At 29.1% G+C, this 23,835-nt stretch overlaps 1 protein-coding gene across 3 annotated transcripts in view; it reads left to right on the top strand.

Annotated features, from left to right (window-relative positions):
* The window catches only part of LOC107440236 (caprin-1), a 36,814-nt gene extending 14,948 nt beyond the window's left edge, over positions 1 to 21,866 (top strand). For 2 of the 3 annotated variants that reach the window (XM_021145257.3, XM_021145258.3), the window contains exons 9-12: positions 7,245 to 7,311; positions 10,196 to 10,318; positions 14,655 to 14,759; positions 21,126 to 21,866. In XM_021145257.3, coding sequence (XP_021000916.1) covers positions 7,245 to 7,311; positions 10,196 to 10,318; positions 14,655 to 14,759; positions 21,126 to 21,202 — 372 coding nt within the window. In that variant the 3' untranslated portion in view covers positions 21,203 to 21,866. Of the gene's footprint in view, positions 1 to 144; positions 2,191 to 7,244; positions 7,312 to 10,195; positions 10,319 to 14,654; positions 14,760 to 21,125 lie in introns of those variants that run through there. The other variant, XR_011637101.1, reaches the window with a different exon arrangement.
* Positions 21,867 to 23,835: the final 1,969 nt, after the last annotated feature.

Here is a 23,835-nt window from a genome sequence, read left to right on the forward strand (position 1 = left end):
TTTATAAAAAGTTTTTGTTTTTCAATAATATCATTGATTGAATATGAATTTTTTGAGTGCTTGAAAATTTTTGTAAAGTGCTTGAAAAGTTTTTAAAAAGTGCTTATTTTTGATTCAGAGATTTGACTACGCACCCTGATTGAGTTAATGGAATTATTGTTCTGGGGTATTCTGTTTCTCTCTTCCAGAAGAGCTCTTTCCAGTTCTTGGAGAGTTTGTAGGGGTAGTAGGCAGCCAGCAATTTGTCTGCTAGATTGTCCCTAATGTGTTCGATTGGGTTCAAGTCTGGAGAACAGGCTGGCCAACACATTCGTATGATTCCTTCCTCCTAAAGGAAATCATTGCACCAAGTTAGCACAATGTGGCCTGCTATTGTCATTCATTAACATGAGGTCATCTCCAATTCCTGCAGCTTAAGGAAATGCAGTATGACTCAGGATCTCATCCCTATATCAGTGACTCTCTATTTCAAATTATGTGGAAATTGATGCACCCATTAATGGAAATGCCAGCATAGGCCATCACTCCCCCACCGCCAAATCTTACACTTTCGTGAACTAGTGCAGGATTGTTTCTAGTGTCATGTTCCCTCTGGATGAAAATATGCCTATTATCAGGATGAACGGAGAAAAGAATATTGTGCCATTCATTTCTCCTCAAGTTCATATGCTCTGTTGCCTAATTCTTTTAGGCGTGACGGTGCCTTGCTGGTGACGTGACACACCATTGGTCGACAGGCTTACAAACCCTATAGCGTGAAGGAGGTTTCAGATAGCTCGTGTCGAAACTGTGGTGCCATAAGCCGAGCAAAGATGTTGAAGAAGCCTGGCTTTTATATTTCGGTGTCTCTGAGCTGTTAGCGTTGAATAATGGTCTTCATTGGACGTTGTTGCAGGTCTATGCCCTTACCCTCGTCTTCGGCCTGCATTTCCAGTAAATGGTTCCAGATCCTGGAAATCAGAGTTTGTGAAACTCCAATGGCTTCCACTACTTCGGTTCGTATTTGGCACCCCGCTAACCGACCAACAGCTCTCCAAACTTTTGATTCAGTTAAATGACTTCATCGAGACATCACACTCATCGAAACAGCGCTCTTACTGACATTCTTTTCGGCTTTGTCTTACATTAAGTTGAGAGACAAATCAGATTTGCTGCCACTAAAGCAGTATGCACAGTTTGTATTTGTGACTCTTCCATTTTATGCTACAAAAGAAAAAAAGTTGCTTATACCGTTATTTTATACAATATCCTTAAAATTGTTTTGAGCAGTGTATTTTTAGATCCTTGTTAAAATGTAAGTAAAATTGCATTGATAAATAATTATTTAGAAAAATTTTTTCAAAATCTGTTAAATCATAAATGTGAAATGTAGGATGGAAACATAAATTTGGTTGCCTTATTATACTGAAATATAAAATCTTTCTAATTGCTTTTCATCTCCTCTGTTTCCTTCATCAATCAAACAAGTTTCGATAGTCCCTTTTTTTTTTTCCAACGGGGATTTGTTAAGTTTTGATTCAGAATTTGCTTTTTTTTTGCTCCCCGTGGCAGAATAGTGGCGACATTGTCGCAGAATATGACTGATTTCTTGCAGAAAGAATTTTCTTTTAGGAAGTGAAGAATTTTAGTTTTCAGCCGAAATTTTTTATCTCTAAAATTATAGTTCAAAGATGCCTTTTTCGCACATTCATTTACTGTACTGCAGTAACTTATAAAGACACGCCAAATTTTAGTTTCACTTAAAAAACACTTATAAGTGTTAATTTGTATGACATTCTTCAAGAAATGTTTCTTTCTTCTTTTTTTTTTCTAAATAAAGTTTAATTTCTTTGTCTTAATGACATATATGTAAGGTAGTTACACTGCTCAAATTAACTCCATGAAAAAATTTGAAAACACAATGTGCAAAATGTACATTTACATTTTGTTACAATTTCCTTCATCACATTCTTAAATTTTTTAAAAGTTTCCTCTTTATGGCATTTTAAAATTTTCTTCGGAATAAAATATTTCATTGTTAAAAGCTGTTAATCTTTATTATTTGAGAAAGTTAATACACATATAAAAATTATATTGTAGAAATCTGGTGATTCAAAACTTAAATTTATTTCTATAAGTGAAATTAATTGATATATTTCAGTGAATAAGTTAAGTATTAAAATAATAATGAATCTTAAAAAAAAAAAAAAATTTTTTTTTTAATGTTCTACTACAGTACAGTGTCAAACTAGTATATAAAAGCTTAATTTTTCTTCATTTCAATGAATAAGGTAATATTATTTTAAGATAGCATAAGTAAATCCATTATAAGTTATTTGTTCTAAACTTAAAAGACCTTTTATATTGTCAGTGTTAAATAATCTAAATATTACAATACTAATTATGTTGACATAAGTTTCAGACTGATATAGGAACTCTGTGGGATAGGTTATTTATGGTACCAGTTTATTGCCTATTAGTTGCTAACAAAATTGAACAATACTGTGAGTTTGTTTTACTGATTAAGTTAATTTATGCATATGAACTTAAATGAAATACTACTACATTTTAAATGCGAAGATACACCGCTTTCTTAAAATTTGAATAAAAAGGAAAGGTTTTGCTTTAGATACGCTGTACAAAACTTAACTGCGTGATTGATGATTAATCTCAGAGTTAACACATTTCAAGTTATGTACAATATAAATAAATATTTTTAAAAATCATTGAGATAATTATTAAATATACAATAAATTAATCTGTGCGATCTTACTTAAAGTCAGAAATTACATATTAATTTTTATCATAACTTTTCAAAAGGATGTAAAATTGTACCATGTGCAAATGTCCACAATTAAAACGCAAAAGCATTACGTTAAGAACCTACATATAATTAAAGTAAATTATTAAATTGTACCATATAAGAAAATTGCGATCACGTCACTTTATCTGAATTTGATTTGAAATATTTAAGTATTATTTATTAAATCAAATAATTAAACAGCTAAAATGATCAAAGCATAAAATGATCGTGAACGCATTATTTCTTTTATAATTAATTTATGCCCAGTTATAAATAAATAAAATAATTAAACAACTGAAAATTGTTAAAGTAAATGTTTAATATACAGGGATGAGATTCTTTCGCGGATTTCCGCTTTTTTTAAGATTTTTCCATTTTCCCCTCTAATTTCCGCTGAAATTTTTTTTTGCACAAGTTAAAATATTTTATGAGGAATTTAATTTTCCACGGAGCGAAATTATTGAAGTCCCTCTGAAGTTTCTCTAAAGATCATTTCCTTGGGATAAAACTGGTTGGCCTTTATGCAGGGATGAGATTTTTTTTGACTCTCGAATTTCAGCCTTTTTATCAAAAACTCCGATTCTCTAAAAGTTTAGTTTTTTTTATAAATATTAAATGTAATATATAAATATCCCGCTTTTAAAAAATTCAGTTGTTGAAGTAAAATAATTATATTTATTTACGATTTTCAAAGCTAAACAGAAAATTCCAACTACGTCCTAGCTGCTAACCCTTCTGCATTGTGACTTATATTAGCTATTTTCTCCAATTTCAAGCACAGAAAATAAGATTTTCGTATTTTTGAACCGTCGGCGGCATAGCTCGTATTTTCGTAATTCAAGTGTCGCTGCTTCTTGTATTCTGGCGTGAAAACAAACAAAGAGAGAGAAAATAGAGGTGGATTTGCGGTGAAAATATTTATTTGCTCATTCAGTTAATCTTGTAAATTTTTATTTATTATGTCTAAACAAAAACAATACAAACAAGCCTTTTAGAAATCCCAAGTCCAGACTCTGCAAATATCTCGATTTTTATTCACGCGATTTTAATATCAATCATCGATTTTCGTATTTACCTGATTTAAAAGTTGCGCATTGCGATTCTTATTTACGCTATTTAAATACCGTACGTACATTATGATTCTTATTTACGAGATTTAAAAATCCAATATCGTGTTTTGTATTTATGCATTTTTAAAGTCGCGATTTTATTATCAAACATCGATTTTCGTATTTGCCTGATTTAACAGTTGAACGTTACGATTCTTATTCAGACGATTTAAATATTGTACATTGCGATTCTTATTTACGAGATTTAAAAAACCAGCATCGTGATTTTTATTTGCGAGCGTTTAAAACCCCATGTAGCAGTTTGTATTCACGCGAGCTTATAATCCAATGTCGTGATTCGTTTTTGCGGTTATAATATCACGCGATTTAAAAGTTATGTATCGTGATCTAAAAATTACGCATCATGATTTGTATTTTCGCATTTTTTAAATTCGATGTAGAGTTTCATATTTACGTCATTTAAAAGCCTCAAATCGGGATTTATAATCACATGGTTTACAAGTTTAAAATTTTTTTATTTTTTTGTCAAATTTTTGTCTATATATATCTTTTTGGATTTCCTCTTTTTTACTTTCTGACTACTCTCATCCCTGAATATAGAATAACTGAACCATTTCACACATTCCTTTTTTATCCTTGTGCACATTTTACTCAAATATCTCTCTATTTCACAATCGTATATTTCTGAGAGTAAAAATAATAAAGTTGAGTTATTTGAATAATTAATGGGTTGTTCATCATGCTTAGAAGTGTTTTTGATGAGGGACTATCACTGCCAAATATTTAAAAAAATTTTCTTGATAGTTGTCCTTCCTGCTGTTTTACATTATTATGTTTAACAAAATGGCAAGTAAGGACAATAAGCATAATTTTTATACTACTTATTTCTCCTAAAGCACAGAGTGCTCAAAAAGGACGTGGCGGAACAATGTATTATTCGAATATAACTACTTACTTTCATTATATTAGCATATATAGGGCAAAATTAAGCTGTTGGTTAGATTTGCTACTGTTGCAGTTTGTTATGAAAGTCTTGCTTTTCAATTATTGCTGACATTAGACTATTTAAAAAAAAACTGTCAATTTTATTTACGGCATTTATTATGAAGCATTTCTCTAAATAGGGTGAACACTATAAAGTTCATTTCTAAGAAAAAAAGAGGGAAATGAAGTAATTTTGAGAATATTTTTAAAAACAATCTATAGCCATTCAACAAAATAATAAAATTCTCATGGGGAGCATTTTTGATAAAAGAAAGTGGCAATCAGCAGACAATCTTTTTAAATTTCTATTTAGTATATTCAGTCACCCGTCTTCATGTGAATTGTTGACCTCAAGAAAGTAAGTAGCAGAATAATATAAAATATTCGTAATAATTCTGTAGTCATTAAACAGAATAATAAAATTCACATGATGTATATTAGCAAAGAGTTTTATAATTGCCATTCGTTTTATTCAGTCACTGATGGTCTGTGGTGATCATCAATTTTGCTCCATAGAAATGCATTTGTAATGCTCTATACATAATTAAATTTTTTAACTAATTAAGGTTTCTTTTTCAAATTTAGATTTATATTCCTTTTCAAAATAAAATTATTTGTCATAAAAGAACAATAATTTTTATTTGTGAGAACTTTTATTTTTCACAATATCCAGAGATATTTGCAATTATCAAAAGTCTTGTTGTACTTTTAATGTTATCTTGTTGCCCATGCATCACTAAAATTGTGTTTGTTTGAAACTCATAAATTTTTGTAATTGCATTTATTGTATTAGAATTGCAGCTCTGAATAGTAAATCACTATGAAAGACACATCAATTATAAATATATTGCTTTATTGTGCAAATAGCTCAATTCGTTTTGTCAGATTTTGAATTTTTTTTTTCTTCTGATTTTCAAAAATTGTCTGAGAAAAAAAAACATCCTTAAACAGTTATAATTTTTTTTAAAGAAACTATTTTTTAAACATTTTAACTTGAACAAAATCATAATTTTTTAAAAATCAGATCTTAAAACTAAATATTAATTTTACATGAATTTAATGATATAAAATTATTTGTTTTATTTGAAAGTACAGTCAAACCCCGTTATAGTGTACCTTCAAGGGACCGAAATTTCGGTTCACTATAACCGGGAGTTCACTATATCCTCTCCACAAACAATTTTAACTAAAAGTTCCGAACTCCTTCTTTTTATTATACGTTATTTAAATAAACAGGGTGGCCACCCACCTGGAATTATCAGGGAATTTTTTTATACTGGAAAAAACCTGGAAAAATCAGGGAATTTTAAAGAAAAGCTGGAAATNTTATTATACATTATTTAAATAATTGACCAATAATGACTGAAAAATAATACGTAGTTACAAAAAATGTGTCAACTTGCTTTTATTTTTTATGACTCTTCGTCTTGTGTACAAAAAAAAATTAGTAATCTTTGGCTGATGCAGGGAAAATTTGTCCATACATTTGCCTGGGTTGGCCGTTGTTTAGGGATGGAAAAGTGAGATAAAAGAAAAAATGCTTATGGCTACATTCCACTCAATCAGATGGTTTCAAAAATCAGTATAAGTATTTATTGTGAAGTAGACATTTCAAAATTATTTTTAACAAAATCAGTCGAAGACAGAAAAAAAGTTTATAATATCCAACTTCCTCACTTTTTTAGTTCACTATATCTGCAAAAAAATAACATTATACGTGTATAGCAAGGCATGGGACCAAACATTTTGTTCACTATATCCGGGAGTTCACTATAAACCATGTTCACTAGAGCGGAGTTTGACTGTATTTTTTTTATTTTTTATATATATATAAACAAAAATTAACTCTGAAAGACTACACTTGCAGAAGCTGTTAAAAGAAATAGATTTGACTCTCTTTTCTAGTCTTATTTCTTCTTGTTTTTATAATAATACCACTAAACAAAATTACCAAAATTTGTAATTCCAATCAAGTGACAAAATTTTTATTTTTTACCTGAAGAAATAACTGAATTCTAGAATAAGTCAATTTGCTCTAGTCTATTATTTTCTGAAATGACATATACTTCTGCTACATTGAATTTAACTAATTCTTATTATTCCTGCTTTTATTTGTATTCTATCAATAACTCGTGAAAAAAAGTAATCCTTAACTGCAATAGAGCTTCATTTATCTGGATGTCTATTGACTGAATTGTCCGAACCAAATCACCTGAAAATCATGACTTGAAGAATGAATTCAAATAGTATATATGCATATTGAATACTTGATATATATGATTTATTTGATATTGTGTAAATATCTTTTTAACTTTAATTGAATCAATGATTTTTGAAAGCCAATTTCAAACTTCATAGTAAGAATGTCGAAGTTAAGCTCTTTTTTTTTCTTCTCCCTCCCTTATCAGCAACTTGGCACAGAAAGCCCTCAAAGTGCACCTTCAACTCAATTTGACTGCAATGAAATTCCAGAAAGTAAGCTAACTTTTTATTAATGGTTAATAATTTTTTACGTTTCATAGTATTTTATTATTATTTTTGTTTTCATAATATGGTAGTAATCTTATGTGCAATTGTTTTTAGACGATGGGGGAATCGTGGAGTCAGCAATTAACTTTTCAGAGAATCTGAATTTTCGGTCCCTTGAAGGTTACCGATAGCTTTCTGTATTTAAATTTTCACTTTATCCGAGGAAAGTAGTATTATTACCAAGTAAAATTTTAATTAAGGATTAAAAATTCCTTTGGTTTGAACTACTATTGGATTTAAAGGTATTTTATTTAAAATAAATTGCAGTTTATTTTGCAACCAGGAGTACGGAATCTGATCGAGCTGATGAGGTTCTGTTCCCTCAGAGCTCTGAGGAAATTTTTAGTTGAACTAATTGAAAGGAAATATATTGCCGCAAAATTTTTTGAAGGATGTGTTTCACGAGGTGTTTATTTCATCGAATAATAGTTCTTAGACAGACATTTTAATAGAAATAATGAAAAATATCATTTTACTATATTTTCATTAAAATCCTGTTTAAAATAGTATAAGGTGTTCAATAGCATGCATAAGAAGAAAGGGAGGTTGCCATTTATCGATGATAAATAAGCATTTATTTTAAACAGTGTGAGAATGTTTCAGCATTTTATTTAAAACCAAAACAAATTGGATTACTTAACTTGGTGACTATTGTTAAATCTTGTTGCTGAATTTTAAAAAAAAAATTTATATTTGGCCAAATAAGGCATAAAGAAAAGTTCAAAAAATGTGCCTTACTTTATAAAGTTTATTTTAACCCATTAATGATTATTTTCCTCCCATTTAATGGATTTCCTCTTTTAATTTTACCTAAAATTCTGTTTTATTTTCAAAAACACCAATTTTTTTTTTACCGAAAATTTCCTCCAAGTTTCTTTTTAGCTCTCTATAAAAACAGTTGTTTAAAATAAAATCTTACATATTCTGATTTGTAAAGATAAATATAGAATGAATGTAATTATTAGTCGGTCACATTTATGTCTTGAAATCTTTTCAACATTTCCAATCTGAGTGGTGGTTTTATCTGTTTACTAGGCCATCTAGCATGTTTAAGATTAGCAGCTTAATGGGATAATTCTCTTATCCATACTTGCCAAATCTCCTGTTTAACACAGACTCCCATATTTTACGACTCTCTCCTGTTTACCCGTATATTTTTAAATTTCTCCGCATTTGTTGACGAATTTTGGTGATAAAATATCCATTAATGGCAAAAATACTCTTCTTATTCCTCAACAGATGGTGCTATTGCCAGTACTGCAGTATGTTGAGTGGTAATAGTTAGTCATGATGGCTCAGGGGATAAAGTGTTCGTTTTCCAATGAGGTGAACCGGGTTCGAATCCCAGCGATGACTGGTCGATACGAGTTATGCATCCAGCTTGTACAGACTAAAGTGCTGATGTTAAATATCCTCAGTGGTAGGCAGATCACGGGTTAGAGTACCCTTGTTGTCAGGCTAAATGTGGGAGGCTTACTTTATGAAGGCAAATTTCTCCCTATAATTGACCTAGGTGTTCATTTGCCTTCTGGATAGGGTTCAAAATTACAAGGCTACAGAGTTAAACATTAGTAGTCATAAACTCAAAATTTGTTTGGCTGTTCAACGAAGGTTATAAAATATAATAGTTCAAGTAATTATAAATAATGATTTTTAAAAAAATCTTTGGATTAAGATTTGTATACATATTTTTTACTGCACTAAATGTAAGCTCTTATAGTATTTTTAATTTCTCTTTTTGACTTAGATGATTATGTATAATGTATCAAAACTTTACTCATAGCATAAAAAATGTCACTAGTGAAATCTGTTATTTTATTTCTCCAATGCTGACAGGTATGTTTATCTAAATAAGCTCCAAAGCTGTCTTATTCTGTTTGATTTGATGATTTCAACAATATTTAGTTGCTTATAATGAAATACGTTGGTTTGCCATGAAGGAGATTTAAAAAAAACAAAAAAAAAAAAACAATCTGTTTCGGCGTACGGTTGGCCCGTAGTGTATGAAATAATTTTACATGTTGGTTAAAATACTTCAGGGCTGATTGTGCTCTGGAAAAAATCCGGATTTCCTGATTTTTCGCTAACCGTGATCCAGAAGTTTCCGGAGAACGAAAGTTCAGACATTTTAAAAAATCCTTGATCACAAAAGTTTCCGGAAATCAAATTTTCAAAGGTGGAACTTAAAAACACAGTTTATTTCATTTGTTTGTAAGGGAGAGCCAGTAAGATACTTCATAAGTTTTTATCAGTAAATAGTTATTATAATCATAAACTCAAGAAAGAAAGACATATTTGTAAACTTCAATAACTTCTCCAGGTCATCATAGGTATATAGGTCATCATAGCTTTTCTTTTTTACTCAAGAAATTTTCCGGAATTTTGACTTGGGCTCACAATCACCCCTGATACTTGCAAGTCCGCATGTGTGTGTACGGAGCGGGGCTCGGTGAGATTATTGCACTCTCATGTGCATCTCTGCTGCATTTTGCAAGTTATTCTCTATTTCAGGCTTCATTTTCCACCCTCTGATATCGAACCGAAAAATCACTCAATCTTTTTATGGTGGCTAATATTATCAAGAAAAGAGACCTTTGTCAGAAACTAGTTGTTTTATCATAATCACTTAAACTCATTGAAAATTATTTAGCCTTTTGTTAATGTATATAATGCTTACAAATATTTTTTGAGTGCTTAGAAAGTACATAAAAGGTGCTTATTTTTTATTAAGATATTTGGCTACACACCCTGTCGTAGAATTAAAAAAAAAAAATTTGATTAGAGTATAGTATTTCTTATTAGGATAATTGATTGTGTATATATATTCTAGGCAATATAACAAAGCAGCAGTCTTTTGGGAATGGAGGTGAGGCTCTTGGAGAGAGTAGATCTAGAGCAGGCAGCAATCCCTATGCCAGAGGATCGAGCCAGATGGAATACAGAAATGATAGAGGTATGATACACGTGTCTCCATGGCGTGTAGCGTTTTTAAAAAGTGCTTATGTTCTATTTTTGTTATTTAAGAGCCCTTAACCCCTTGACATACGAAGACGTCTGCAGGGTGCATACAGACTCCTTATGCTCCTTAGAAACTCCTTGAAAATAAAGTCTCCAAGGAGTAGTTGGAACTACTTAAGATTTCCAAATTAATCCTTAGAAACTCCTTGGATTTATTGTGTTGCATAGATAAACTTAGTCCGCTGAAGAATTTGCTGTTCAAGCAGGGAAACTAAATTATATGACTTATCTGTCAAAATCTACTAGTTTAAGAAAAACTTTAAAAGAAAAAAAAATTGAATTGCAAGAGTTAGAAGAAAAAAATGACAGCAGAAAATTTTTAATTTTACATGTTACAAGCAAACTTAATTAATTATTTACTCTGATTTTTTTTTGTATGAAATGCCTTAGATTTTCTTTTGTATTCAAATTTAAAAATATAAGATTGGTAGGTTTTTATGTTAATCTTTAACAACGAGATTTATTAAAATATTTGAAACTGGAAAATGTATTTATGTGTAAAAGTGATAATTTATTTTTCTTCATAGAGTTTGACAAAGTCGAAATTTATTTCAAAAGGGCTAGAAAAAATATCTTATGCAAAATATACATTTTTCAAGTTCCTTATAATAACTGCTTTTTAATTTTTTTTTTAAAAAAACTGTCTAGTTATTTTTCACACAAAGTTTTTAAATTTTTATAAGTCTGAAAATTTTGACTCCTTGGATACTCTTTGGCTTTCTTCTTCTGATCTCTGTATGAACTTTGGGGAGACGTCATTTGCTTCTTATGGCAAAACAGTAATTGATGCGTCTCGGACTTCTTCAACACAGAGATGCCAGCTTGCTCTGGACAGCAAATGTTTTAAAGTGGCAGTTTATCAATTGTGATTTTTGGTTTAATAAATTCAATTTAGTAGATTTTTATCCACCACTATTTCTAAATAATTCGTAGGCTTAAATAATTCGCCTCTTTATATTAGTTATGTCATGCTATACCTTTTAAAAAGTGAACAAAAATAGTCAAATCTTTGCAAAATTTAGTTAGTAGTTTAGTATTTATCGTTTTTTTTTTTTTTTAATAATAGAATAAAAGTTAAAGAATTGTATCTAGTTTTTTTTTTCTGTATAGAATATGCAACAAGAAATTGAAAAATTTTCGTTTACAAATACTGAATATGACTTAAAATAATAGTGCTAATTTGAAAGAAACAACATTATTTAAACATTTGACTTACAATATTGGTTTAAAGAAAATTATTTCAATGAATTTTATAAAGAGCACTGTTTGTATAAAATGACTCTATTTTGAAATATAAATAAGTATAAGAATTTATTGGTTTCTAATCACCTGGAATTATTTTCTTTCGCTTAATAAAAATATATTAAACAGTACTTATCCAAGGTTGTTTTGGGTCATTGCTATTTGGTACATTTTGTGCAAAAACTATTTAACACTTTAAAAAAATTTTATTCATTAAAAGCGTTGTTTTCTGCAAGCTAAACATATTGTTTCCTCCACATCTATTCAAGATGATATATTGAAAAAATAAAATTTTAAATGAAGTACTATACTATATTGACTAATACACTAATATTGACACTTTTCATCCACCTATACTACAGTTTAGCAGGGGGGGGGGAGAACACGCTGACCTGGAAGTTTTAAGAATTTTATTGGAAAATCAGGGAAATTTGAAACCTGATTTGAGTTGCCACCCTGTTTAATCTACAATGCATTTCGGCGTACCCTCGGTCCGTAGTGTATGTAAGAGGCAATCATTTTATATGTTTGATTAAATACTTGTGAGTCAGCATGTGCTTATATTGAGCTGGGTTTGGTGATATTCTTGCTCTCATGTGCAATTGGCTGCTGCTGCAATTGGCAAAAGATTCCCAATTTCTGGCTTCATTTTCCTCCATCTGAAATCAAACCGAAAAATCTCTCCATGTTTTTATGGTGGCTAATATAATCAAGAAAAGAGTTCTTTGTTATCATGTAAAGTCTTTAAAAACTGTTTTGCATTTTGTTAATGTATATAGTGCTTATTTAAAAGGTTTTTTGTTGAAACCCTGTTTTTTGTCTAAATAAAGACTATGGTTATTTAGGGATATGTTAGATTAGGACTTGTCTAACTTACACCAAATGTCAGCCATCACGAGGCATCAAAAAAATTCAATGCATGTAAACACATTAATTAAGAAAATCAACTTGCACACATAGTGCTTTCACTTTAATGCCGTTTTAACTATCACAACTTTAGCATTTTAAAATTTCAAATGAATTCCAAAACTTTAATCTTAAATTTATGAAGATTAAAATGAACATTCCAATCATTAGAATACATTTTTAATTTCAACAAACACTTGTCTAAAATTTGCAGTTTTCAACAAGCCCTCCAGTTTATTTTATGAAAATCCCTCATAAAATTTAAGCTTGCTTATTTACTTTTTCAAGCACAAAGAATTATGAAATTTTACAGCATGTTTTCAAAAATTAAGATTTTAATATAATTACCTTAAAGTGACTAGAAAAGTGTCAATGGAAAATGTTTTTGACAGATATTTGACATTTTTTTAATCTTTAGCAATCGATAAAACCCTATGAACTTGCTTTGCTAATTATAGTGTGTGTCAAAAAGTGAGTATTTAAATTCAAATTTTGCAATATAGTATTAAAATTATTAACCACTTAAAAGTCTGCCGAAAAAGCGATTGGATAAACTCCATTGATTGTGGAAGCATTGTTTAAAAAGTCTGTGGGCGATATGTTATAATGTTTTATTAAAACATTGAGATTTTTAAAACTACTTAAAGATTTGCATACCAGCCAATTCTCCAGTTTTTTTTTTTTAACAAAGACTCCCTAGTTTTACGACTATCTCCCGATTACCTGTATTTTCTCCGTGTATTTTGAAGAAATTTTAAGAAAACCTTTTTTAGTGGCAAAAATACCTCTCTCGTTCCTCAACAGATGGAGTTATTGCCAGTTCATGCTCTGCCACATCGACCAAACGGCATGTAGTGAGACTGCTGTTGTGATTAGTTTATTCAGTGAATCGTTTTTTCTCAGATAATGAATCTGAATCTGGCAACAACTTTGTTTGCATTGTATTTTTAACGATGGTCAATAAAACATAATTGTAATTCTGTTTTCAGAATCATTTACTGGGGGTGTCAATTGAGCAACTAGAAAATGAACTGTGTGAAACTAAAGAGTTCAAAAAACGAAGCAGTCGTTTGTTAGTCGTCCTATGCAGAGTGCGAAAGAATTTTCTAACTTAAAAAAAATTCACTCTGAATTTCTCTCATTACTTTCTGATGAAAAGCTTACTTTTGACTGAAAAGTAGTTTCGCTGGTAACAGAACTTTGATATAAAAAATTCCCTATGCAAAGCCGAATCAGCTACTTATTTTCGAATTATCAATTTGTAAAAATTCTCTAAAATAGTTAATTACTTAGAATTATGAAAATTATTTCATAAGTAATTATGAATGTTGGTTTAAAAAAATCTTCTTTGGATTAAGATTTATTTGCATATTTTTTACTTCGCTAAATGTAAGTGCTTATATTACTTCCATTTTTTAATTTATTTTTTGACTTGTCTGATGTATCAAAACTGAAAGCATAGCTTAAAAAATGACGCTAGTAAAGTCTCCGTTATTTTATTTCTCCAATTTGGCACATATAGATTTGTAAAAATTATTGAGAAAAATACTTTTGGCCTAAAATAAATGGAGGAAATGTAGAATTTGTTCAATCTGGAAAATTTAGTTAAAATTCTGATAATTGCATAGCTGCCAACTCTTCCGGTTTTCCCGGAAGATTTTATTTCCATATTTTTAAAGTGGTAGCGAAATTCATGTTATTCTGCTAAAAAATTTTAATTATAATTGTAAATGAGTTTGGCTACCACTACATATAAATAATTACCACAAATATATAAAAGCATATTAGTCTTTACGATAGCAAATTTCAACTTGTTTAAAATATAAATATATTTTTGTGGAAGGTAGTTTTTCGGTAATTGTTTTACTACCACTTGGAAAATCCATTCTCGAAAAGAGTGAATGTTGGCAGGTATGTAATTGAGATTTAGGTACCTATAAAACTAATTTTTTTTAAAAATTTTACTGTTAATTTTCTACTTTTTAAAGTATTTAAATAGCAAAATATACCAGTTTTTTTATTAAAAATGCTTTACCCATAAAAAAAGGTTAAATTTCCTATATTATTTTACTATTGTTAAGTCTACAAATAGCATTGCAATACTTTTTTCTTTCTTTTTTTAGCATACCAAAGTACAAATAATAGTCAGGCTTATATGAATAGAGAAAGCTTTGCTGATAATTCAAGCTATAGTAGCAATTTAAAACGAGGTTTAAGTTCTCAAAGAGGTGAGTAAATTCAACCAGATTCTTTAAATTGTAAATGGAAGATATTTTGAAATATATTCTGTATTTCAAAATGCTTTCATCAATGTGAAAACACTTTCTGTATTTTAACATTGTAGAATGTTCTTTGTTATGGAACCAAAATTATATATCTCCTCGTCATATTAATGCTCTTTTCACATTATTTTATTATATTGTTATTCTTATACTGGCAATTCTCAAAAAGAGGAGACATAGCATATCTAAACTTTTGACTCTGGCAACAGTTAAGTTAAAATTTAATTCACAGGTAGTAATTTTATAATTCTGTTTGTTTGGTGACAGGAATTAACATAAGATATTGCAAAATGTTTCTATGAACAGCTTGATAAGTATTTTTCCTCCAACTAAAATGCCCAATTTTGGAGTTATGTTAACTGATCCAATGTAACAAAATCTCCCCCTTTAATAGTGTCTAGATGTTTACGAATAAAGAATGTAAAGTAAAGAAAAAGATAGTTACTTCATAATATCCATAGAAAATAACTTGTAGCTATGTTATATTACAATATAGAAGAATTTTTTAGAAATGCAATTTAGTGTTTTGATGCTTAGGCCTAAAAATGTAGTGGACAGGTCTTTTATTTTAACAGAAAATAGATAAATATAAATAGAGTAGAGAAAGATTTATCTAGACAACCGCAAAGAATTTTGCTTGGTTTTCCCGTTATTTTGAAGTATAACGATTATTTTTTAAAAAAAGTCAGAAATTTGACTCATCCTTGAAGTTGAGTAGAGGGAAAGGGAGGAATTCTTCTCATTTGCCCAGAGAAACTTCAATTCTTCCCCTGACCTTGAAGATCATTAGATCGAGACAGGGCAGGGAAGGGACAAATGTTTTATTTTCTCCTGTGTGTAGGTTATTTTTCTGATAAGCTGCCCTCAATCAAACTTAAAGGAGTGGCGTGCTGATTTCGTTTTCTGTTTGATTTACGAGGGGGTGGGGAAAATGCATTGCACAGTGAAATGTCTGAGTTGAGGAACTTGAAACTTCTGCCTAAGAGTATTGACATGTGAGATTTATTTTAAATCCACTTTAGTTACTCAGTTTTTGTTATCCTTGATTTATTATGATGGTTTGGTTTATTATTTCGGATAATGCATTATTTATTATAGACAAAACGTTTTTTAATCACCAGGTATATTCATTTACTTGACATCGATTAACAAAACTATATATATATATTTTTTTAACATAATTTTGATTTATTAGAAAAGCGGTATCATTAGCAAGTTTTTCTTGATGTGGAATCACATCTGCTTTTGTTAAAAATAGTCTATTTATAAAAAATAAAATATAAGGAGATTGTTTATTAATTTAAGCATATAATTATTTATTAATAAAAGCAGACGATTATTTTATGAAGCACAGAGCAGTTGTCTTTTTTTTATTTTGATTCTATTTTTCTGATTCCATTGCATTTGAGTTTTTTTTTTTTCCCCTTAAGATAAATTTTGTTCTCAATAAATTCTTTTTATTCATAAATTTTATCATTAAGTTTTTTTTTTTTTTAATTCCTTTGATCTTATAATATCTTGCCTTGTTCCAGGTTTTAACATTTATGTTAGTGCCTTTTTTAAATATCATTTCTGTTCGATAATTTTCAAATGTTGTTTTTATTTAGATTAATAAGTTTTCCTTTCATCATCCCCTCGTATAGTTAGGTATGAAATATATTGCGTTTTTTTTTAATTATTGGTTTTGTTTTATATTAGTTAATTTGGGGATTTTAATTATCAAAAAAGAAATATGCCAATTTTGTATTTTTTAAACTTGTTTTCTTGGCTGAACTTGCAAATGATTTATCCTTTTAAATGTTATTCTTCTAAATGTTATTCTGTTATTCTTCTACACTTTTTAAATTGCCCATTTGAGTAATCACTTTTTTGCGTGCTCTATTTTTCCCAGTTTCATCATAAATCCAAGTACTAATTTCCTCAAGGTTTATCGATTTCCGATATATTTATTATTACTCTTCAGTTATAAATCACGCATTTAATTGGTCACTTTTTGCAGTACTTAATTTGTGCTATTTATATTCCAAGTTTCCTGTTGTATTAATCCAGTTGTTTTTTTCCCTGCACTTTCTGCGATGCATTCTCACGCAGTTTTAAAAATACGGATTTTTATTAGCGAATGCTATTTTTAAGTCATGCACTTAGATGATTACTTATCAGCACACTTTACTTGTGTTAATTTAATGATTTTTTTTTCTACAATTATTGCGATGCTTTTCTTTGTGATTTTGACAATCCCGTTACTTTAATTACGATTTTAGTACTACACATGAATTTCTAAGCGCAAATTTAAGTAACCACTATTTGATACAATTTATTTGTGCATAATTCATCGTAAGTATGAGTTATTTTTTCGGCATTTGGCCCCCATGCACTTGTACATGGTATTTAGAATCCCAGCATTTTAATACAATGTTATTTGCACCATGACAAATGGGAAAATAAGAGTTTTTAAACTGCTTACTGTATGTAATTTATTTTGCTTTAATCTTTTTGAAGTACAAGTGTTTTTTGCTTTTTTTTAAGGAAAAATCTGTAGAAAACGTTTTCTGTTTAAAATTCTTAAAACCTCTTGACCTATTTTTTGAATTATTAAATCAAGAAATAGAAATATCGGAAAAATAATATTTAATAAATATTAAATCTTATTTTGTGCTGTAATAGATTTGTTTTAATTTTTGGTTTTTGTTTAAACATTAGAAATTTTCTTTAATAAAAATATTTAATTCAAATTCATATTGCTATATAAAATATGTATATATATATATATATATATATATTGCTTTTTCATTCTATAAGCACTGGTCTTTTTTTTCTTTTTTTGCTGCTGCTTAAAGTTTACGTCCCCCCCCCNCACCCAATAATATATATTAAATAAATAAATTGTTGCGAAAAATTAGTTTTTATTTTTTAAAGGGATCAGTTTTGTTATTTTAAAATAAATTCAGATAATTAAAAATATTTGATTTTCTGTAAATAGGTTTTTGACTTTACTGGTAAAAAAATTTAGTGCTTAGAACACTTATGTTTATATAGAAATTATCGTATTTGCCACTGACATGACTAAATATGTGTGCGAAGCTTCGTTAATCTACCTGTTGTGTAAGTAGCCCTTCACTCAAAAGGGTTGTGCACCCCTAGTTTAAGATAATGTCCTGACATTCAATTAAAAAAGTTCTTTTTTTTTTAATTATGAAAGCATATAGTAGCAAAGGTAGTAATTTTTTGGTGCATATAACATAAATATCAACATTATTCTGAATGATCTTCTGTTAAAATTCCTACTTTTTGAGAAGTGCCCATCTGACTCTTTCTTCATTTTGAATAAGAATTGCAAACAAGTATAATAGTTGAAATGGAAATTTAGATTATTTCATAAAGACCACTTTGTTTTAAAATTTAATGCATGAATTTGCCTTTTTCTTTAAAAAAAAATATTTATATATATACACAGTGGAACCTGCTTAAGAAGTTTTTCAAAGGAGTGGAAAAAATTACTTATTAAACGGGAAAACTTCTTAAACATTTGAAGGTTAAAAAAGTAAATCAAATTTCTCCCTTTACCAATTACAAAAATTGCTAATTTTTCTGTACCGTTCATACTAGCGTCAACAGGCTTTGTCATTCATACTAGCCTCAAGTGTCAAATGATTTTTACTGTTTTTTCCTCCATGGCAACGTTTACATTTAAATGCATCAGTTTTATCGGGTTTGAAAAACGGTCCAGATTTCTCCATGTTAAAAATGTCCTTGGGTTGATAACCTGAAATAAGTTCTGGTAATTTAGCTTTCCATTCTTCAGCTTCTTGTAAATCAACGCTGTTACAATCTCCTTTAATTGTTTTATAAACTAGACCAGCTCTTTTTTTCATCCGATCAATCCATCCATTGGAAGGCGTAAAATCAACATTCAATTTCTCCGCAATCTCTAATGCTTTTCCTCTAAGAAGAGTTCCGTTGACAGGTATGTTGGCGGATCTTGCTTGTTTAAACCATATCATCAGTTTCTCTTCAATATTTTCGTATTTTCCTTTCTTCACTTTTTTTACTTTCTGGGATGCACCGGAANTTCAGCATCTTCGTGTTCTCCTCTTTTCACTATTTTTATTTTCTGGGATGCACTGAAACTAGAAGAGTTTAAGATGTTTTTCTTAGTAATAATGGAATTTAACGTAGTAACAGGGAGATTTAAATTTTTTGCCATTTGAACCCTTGGTAATTGAGAATAGCTGTCAACAGCTTTTAAAATTTTTACTTTGTTCTAAATAGATAATGTTTTACGTTTAAGGCCTTTAGAGGACATTTTCAACAAAAATCAAATTTTTTTCTGCAATATTTAAGATAAAAATCAAAATGAACCTTCACACTAAGAAAATTTCCAACCAGATGCTGCTAAATGTTTTTGATTTATCTTTCATATCAGTCACTGAAGGGTTGGGTACAGCAGTGCAGTGCATGTGCCATTAGGCTTTCCGATTGTCATTTACAGTAGACACAATGTCCAAGTGATTCCCAACATGCTTATCAGTTTCATTGTTCATCTAAAGGTTCGCATTCCTTTGCTCACACCTCTTCCCAATGAACCACCTTCCTTTGTGTAATAGGGGAGCAAAGAAGGCCTGTGGTCTTTGTTAATTTTGCTTAGTCCAGGTATCTGTTTTTGTCACAGAAAGATAAAACTAGATAAGACATTTTAAATATAAAGTTTAAAAAATGAAGAAAAATTGGAAGCTCCTGAAAACTTATTAAACAGGAAAAAAAACCTCTTATAAAGGTAAACTTAATATTATGGCATTTGTTTTTTGAAAAATTAACTTCTTGCGCAGGAAAACTTTTTAAACGGGTTCCTCTGTGTGTGTGTGTATATATATATTTCTCATTCCACAGGTCACCAACAATATACATATGTATTAAATACATTAATATTTGGATCATTATTCATATTATATGAAAAAGATGATAATATTGTGAATATTATGCGTAATGCTAATTATTGAATATGGTATTATTACGAATGCTGATGAATTTAATTGGGTAACAAAAATATTGACCCATGTAAAAATAACATAACTAGTGTAGCATGGAAAGGAACAGAATTAAGATGATTAATGACACTGATTTATTGTATACGTGTGATATACGTGGAACTAGGTGTTCCAGTAGGCATTTCTACTTGAAACTACGCATGAACTTATATACAACTAAATAAGGAACACAAGAAATTACTTAACAGCAGTCTCTAAAAGATATTTGAATAATAAATAAAAGTTTAAACATCTATTTACATTTTCTTCCTTCTGTGAGAAGAGAACTTCTACTTTGTCAGGGTAATGACTTTCATCGTTCGGCTACTCGAACGTACGTCAATATTATATTTTTAAAAAAAATATCTAATTACACTACATTTTTTGACAATACACCACTTTACCCCTTGGCAGAATTACGACGACATTGTCGCAGAACGTTAGAGTTTTTGCAGAAAGATTTTTCATTTGGGGCATGAAAATTTAGGTTTTCCTTGTTTCATAATTTTTCAAATTTTTTTTCTTTTCTGCAGAATTTGTTTTAAAAGAAGTCTTTTTTGCGCATCAAAGAGGAAATAAAAAATTGTGATTTTTCTATTCTCGTTTGGGATTTGAATGGCTTCAGGCCGAAATTCAAATAAAAAATTCGGAAATCACAAAAGTTTAAAAGATGGTTCGATATACAAATGATGTTCTTTCTTTAATTTTTTTTCCTCTAAAGAACATCACATTTTACACACACTTAATTGAGTATCTGTTTTTGAAAAAGTCCTATTCATGTGATTTCGTCGTCGGACTTTATTTTGGAGTCAGCGCACGAATTTTAAGATTTTTAATTTATGTACGAAATTTTATTTATTATCGATGTTTATTTATGAATTTTAGTTTTTGTAACGATTTACGAAATTCAAAAGAGGAAATAAGGAGTGCATTTTTCTGCCTGCAAAATGCGAGAAAGCGCCTGTAATATTAAAATTAAAAATATTACTTTCACAATTAAACATTTTAATTCTATACTTTCTTTTGTAAACACAGCGTTACTTTAAATAAGTAATTGTTATTTTAAAGAAAAATATTAATGCTAGGGAAGTTTGTCGCAGAAAGCTCAAAAAAATTCTGCCAGGCGGGGCACTTTATTAATCTTATAAGAACTCTAATTTGTGTTTGCATTACTGGTAAAAAAAGCATTTGCCAATACATGATTCCTGTAAGTTCTGCTGAATGTTAATGCATATTAAAAATTTCAAAAGATGAATGTGTTTTGATTCATAACTTTCTTGTGTTTTAGGATCAAGGAGTACTGGCAATGCCCCAAGAGCTGCTGCTAATAATCTACGTGGTGGTCGTGTTGGTTACAGAAACTAATGAACTTTTGTGATTCATTGGCTGTTTTTTGTTAACTTTTCCCATCTGGGAAATCTATTCTATTAATGGCTGTTGGAAATCTATGCAATGAATGGAATTGTTATTGCCTAAAGTGAGTGACTCACTAAAAGTGGTGCTTCCAAGATAGGAGTATAATAAGTGTTTGCAATAGCATGCTCTTCATTTTTTTTTTAAGCATTTGTTTCTGTGTTTACTTTCTTGCGTAGAATTATAATCAACTTTGTGTTCATTTTTTGACCATCTTAAAAATTTTTAATTTTTTTTTTATTTTTTAAAATAGACTATTCCATTTTTCGTTCGGGACCATTTCCCTCCGTTAGGGATGTGTATGATGGTGTTTATACTAGGCTATGTAGAAAAAATCAAGAAACAAATTCAATGAAATTTTTTCATTTTAGAGAAGCTGTATAAATGAATTGTTATGAAATGATTGCTTCAATTTAAGGATTGTAATGAATGGATAGTAATTTTTGATATGTGTTAGTATTTTTCTATTGAAAACAACTCTACGAAGTCACCTTGTACACTTAGTTTTACATTAAATGTTAATTTGTTGATGCCTTTTTCCTTAAATATGAGCACAAACACTCTCAATGTATGATTCTTTGAATAGTGAGAATAAAATCATAAGATTTTTCTTTTTTATCTTGTGTCATTATTTGTGTATGTACATTTTATGATCCAGACTGCTAAAGGAGGAGGATTATGGAAACTGGCCACTGGATGCTTTTTCACATTTGTCGAGTTTAATAAACATTAAATATCTTAAAATGTGTAAAAAGCAGGGTTGGTATGATTTATATTTAGGTTTAAATGTCTGTTTTCACTTGATCATGATGGTTTTTTACTAAGAAATAATGAAAGGGAAATGCATGTAAATTATTGCATTTCAAAAAGGATGAAAAATAAGCTCTGAAAGTGAATAAGAGTGGCTGGAATAATTTACTCGCATTAAATATATTTCCATTCTACCCATTTAGTTTATTTATTCTAAACAAGTGCTTTTAAAACTTATTAAATATGTAGTTGATGTATATCAATATGAAGAAAAACTATCTAGAGTAACTACCAATTTTTTTTTGATTTTAATTAATTTACCTATCATTAGATATCTAATTGATAAGTTGTCTACAACATTCAATTCATTAACTGAAAAAATAACTATTATTTTATTTATAATATTTTTAACCATTATTGTAAGAAATATAAACTATTTTAACTGCAATATTTTCAAATAAAATTAAGCATTAATAACACATTTTATCAGATGTATTGGTTAGTAGGTGTTTTTTTTTTAAAAAAAAATCTGATTTAAATAAAATTACCAGGTTTTTTTTTAATTATTTTAAATCGTGTTTTTTGCCTGCCTTACATTTCTGTCACATAAACTAGTATTAATTTGAATCTACTATTTTAAATTATGACACTGAAATTAATATATTTTAAATATGATTCATACCATATCAATTAATTATTGATTTATGTCATAATTTATATTCAATGATGATTTATGCCGTAGTTTAAAGGGCTCTATTGATCTGCATTTCAGTGCATTTTTCTTCTCCATTAGTTACTAATCTCATTAAAGCACTTATATTTTTAATAATTTGAAAAATATAATGAGCCTATTAACCATAGAGCTGCAATACAAATGGCGAAAGCCTGCTGCTGTATTTCCTCATCTGTCCCAAACATGAGTCCCCTCTGTCACCTACTCTTTTAGCAGAGATTCGAAATGAGATCTGAATCACTTGAGTCCCTTAATGATCAAAATTGCTTCATTCGAATCACTGATATGAATCACTTGTCTGAATATTGATTTAAATCATTGATGTGAATCGCATAATTTGAATTACTAATCTGAACCACTTGATTTGAATACTGATAGAATATGAGAGAACATTCAAAATTAATTGTTTATAACATATTAAAAATAGTCTTTGAGAGGAGTAATTTATAAAGATAAATTGCTACACAGTTATTTATTTCTATCACATTGTTTATCGGGGTTGGCATAATTAAAATAGCAATTTGAAGCGCTTATTTTTTTTAAAAAAAGAATTACTGATTTAAATTAATTGCGATTTTCTTGAAAAAAATCATTGGTTTTAAAAAAAAAAAGTTTTTTTTTTTTAATTATATCCAAAATATTTTTATAAACATATTTTTGAAGGTGTGATCATTTAATTGTTGAAAGGAAAAAATACAAAAACAATTGATCTAAACGCATAACAATAATCTTATTCTTTATATATGTAAAATCAGTTTTCATTCTTTTTTCCCCCCTAAGCAAACGTAACAAGAATATAGTTTTGAAGCCCTCGGTATTCCGAAGATCATTTTTCAGTTTCCTATGAATAAGAACGAAACTGTTCTTTGGATGGATGCTCCGCTGTATAGACTAGAATGTTGACCTATTGTAACATCATAAAATAACGGGTCATTATGAAATTTATTCTAATAGCTGAAGTAAATATGGGTTGTCACTTAACCCTTCAATGGATTGATTTAAAAAAAAAGATCAACTCATTTTAAAAGAAAGAAAAAAAAAATTTGTGAATTATATAATTAGTTTACTTATCAGGGAATATATAAAAATATGAGTTCCAACA

This window comes from Parasteatoda tepidariorum, chromosome 6 (genome assembly GCF_043381705.1).
Source record: "Parasteatoda tepidariorum isolate YZ-2023 chromosome 6, CAS_Ptep_4.0, whole genome shotgun sequence".
NCBI lineage: Eukaryota > Metazoa > Arthropoda > Arachnida > Araneae > Theridiidae > Parasteatoda > Parasteatoda tepidariorum.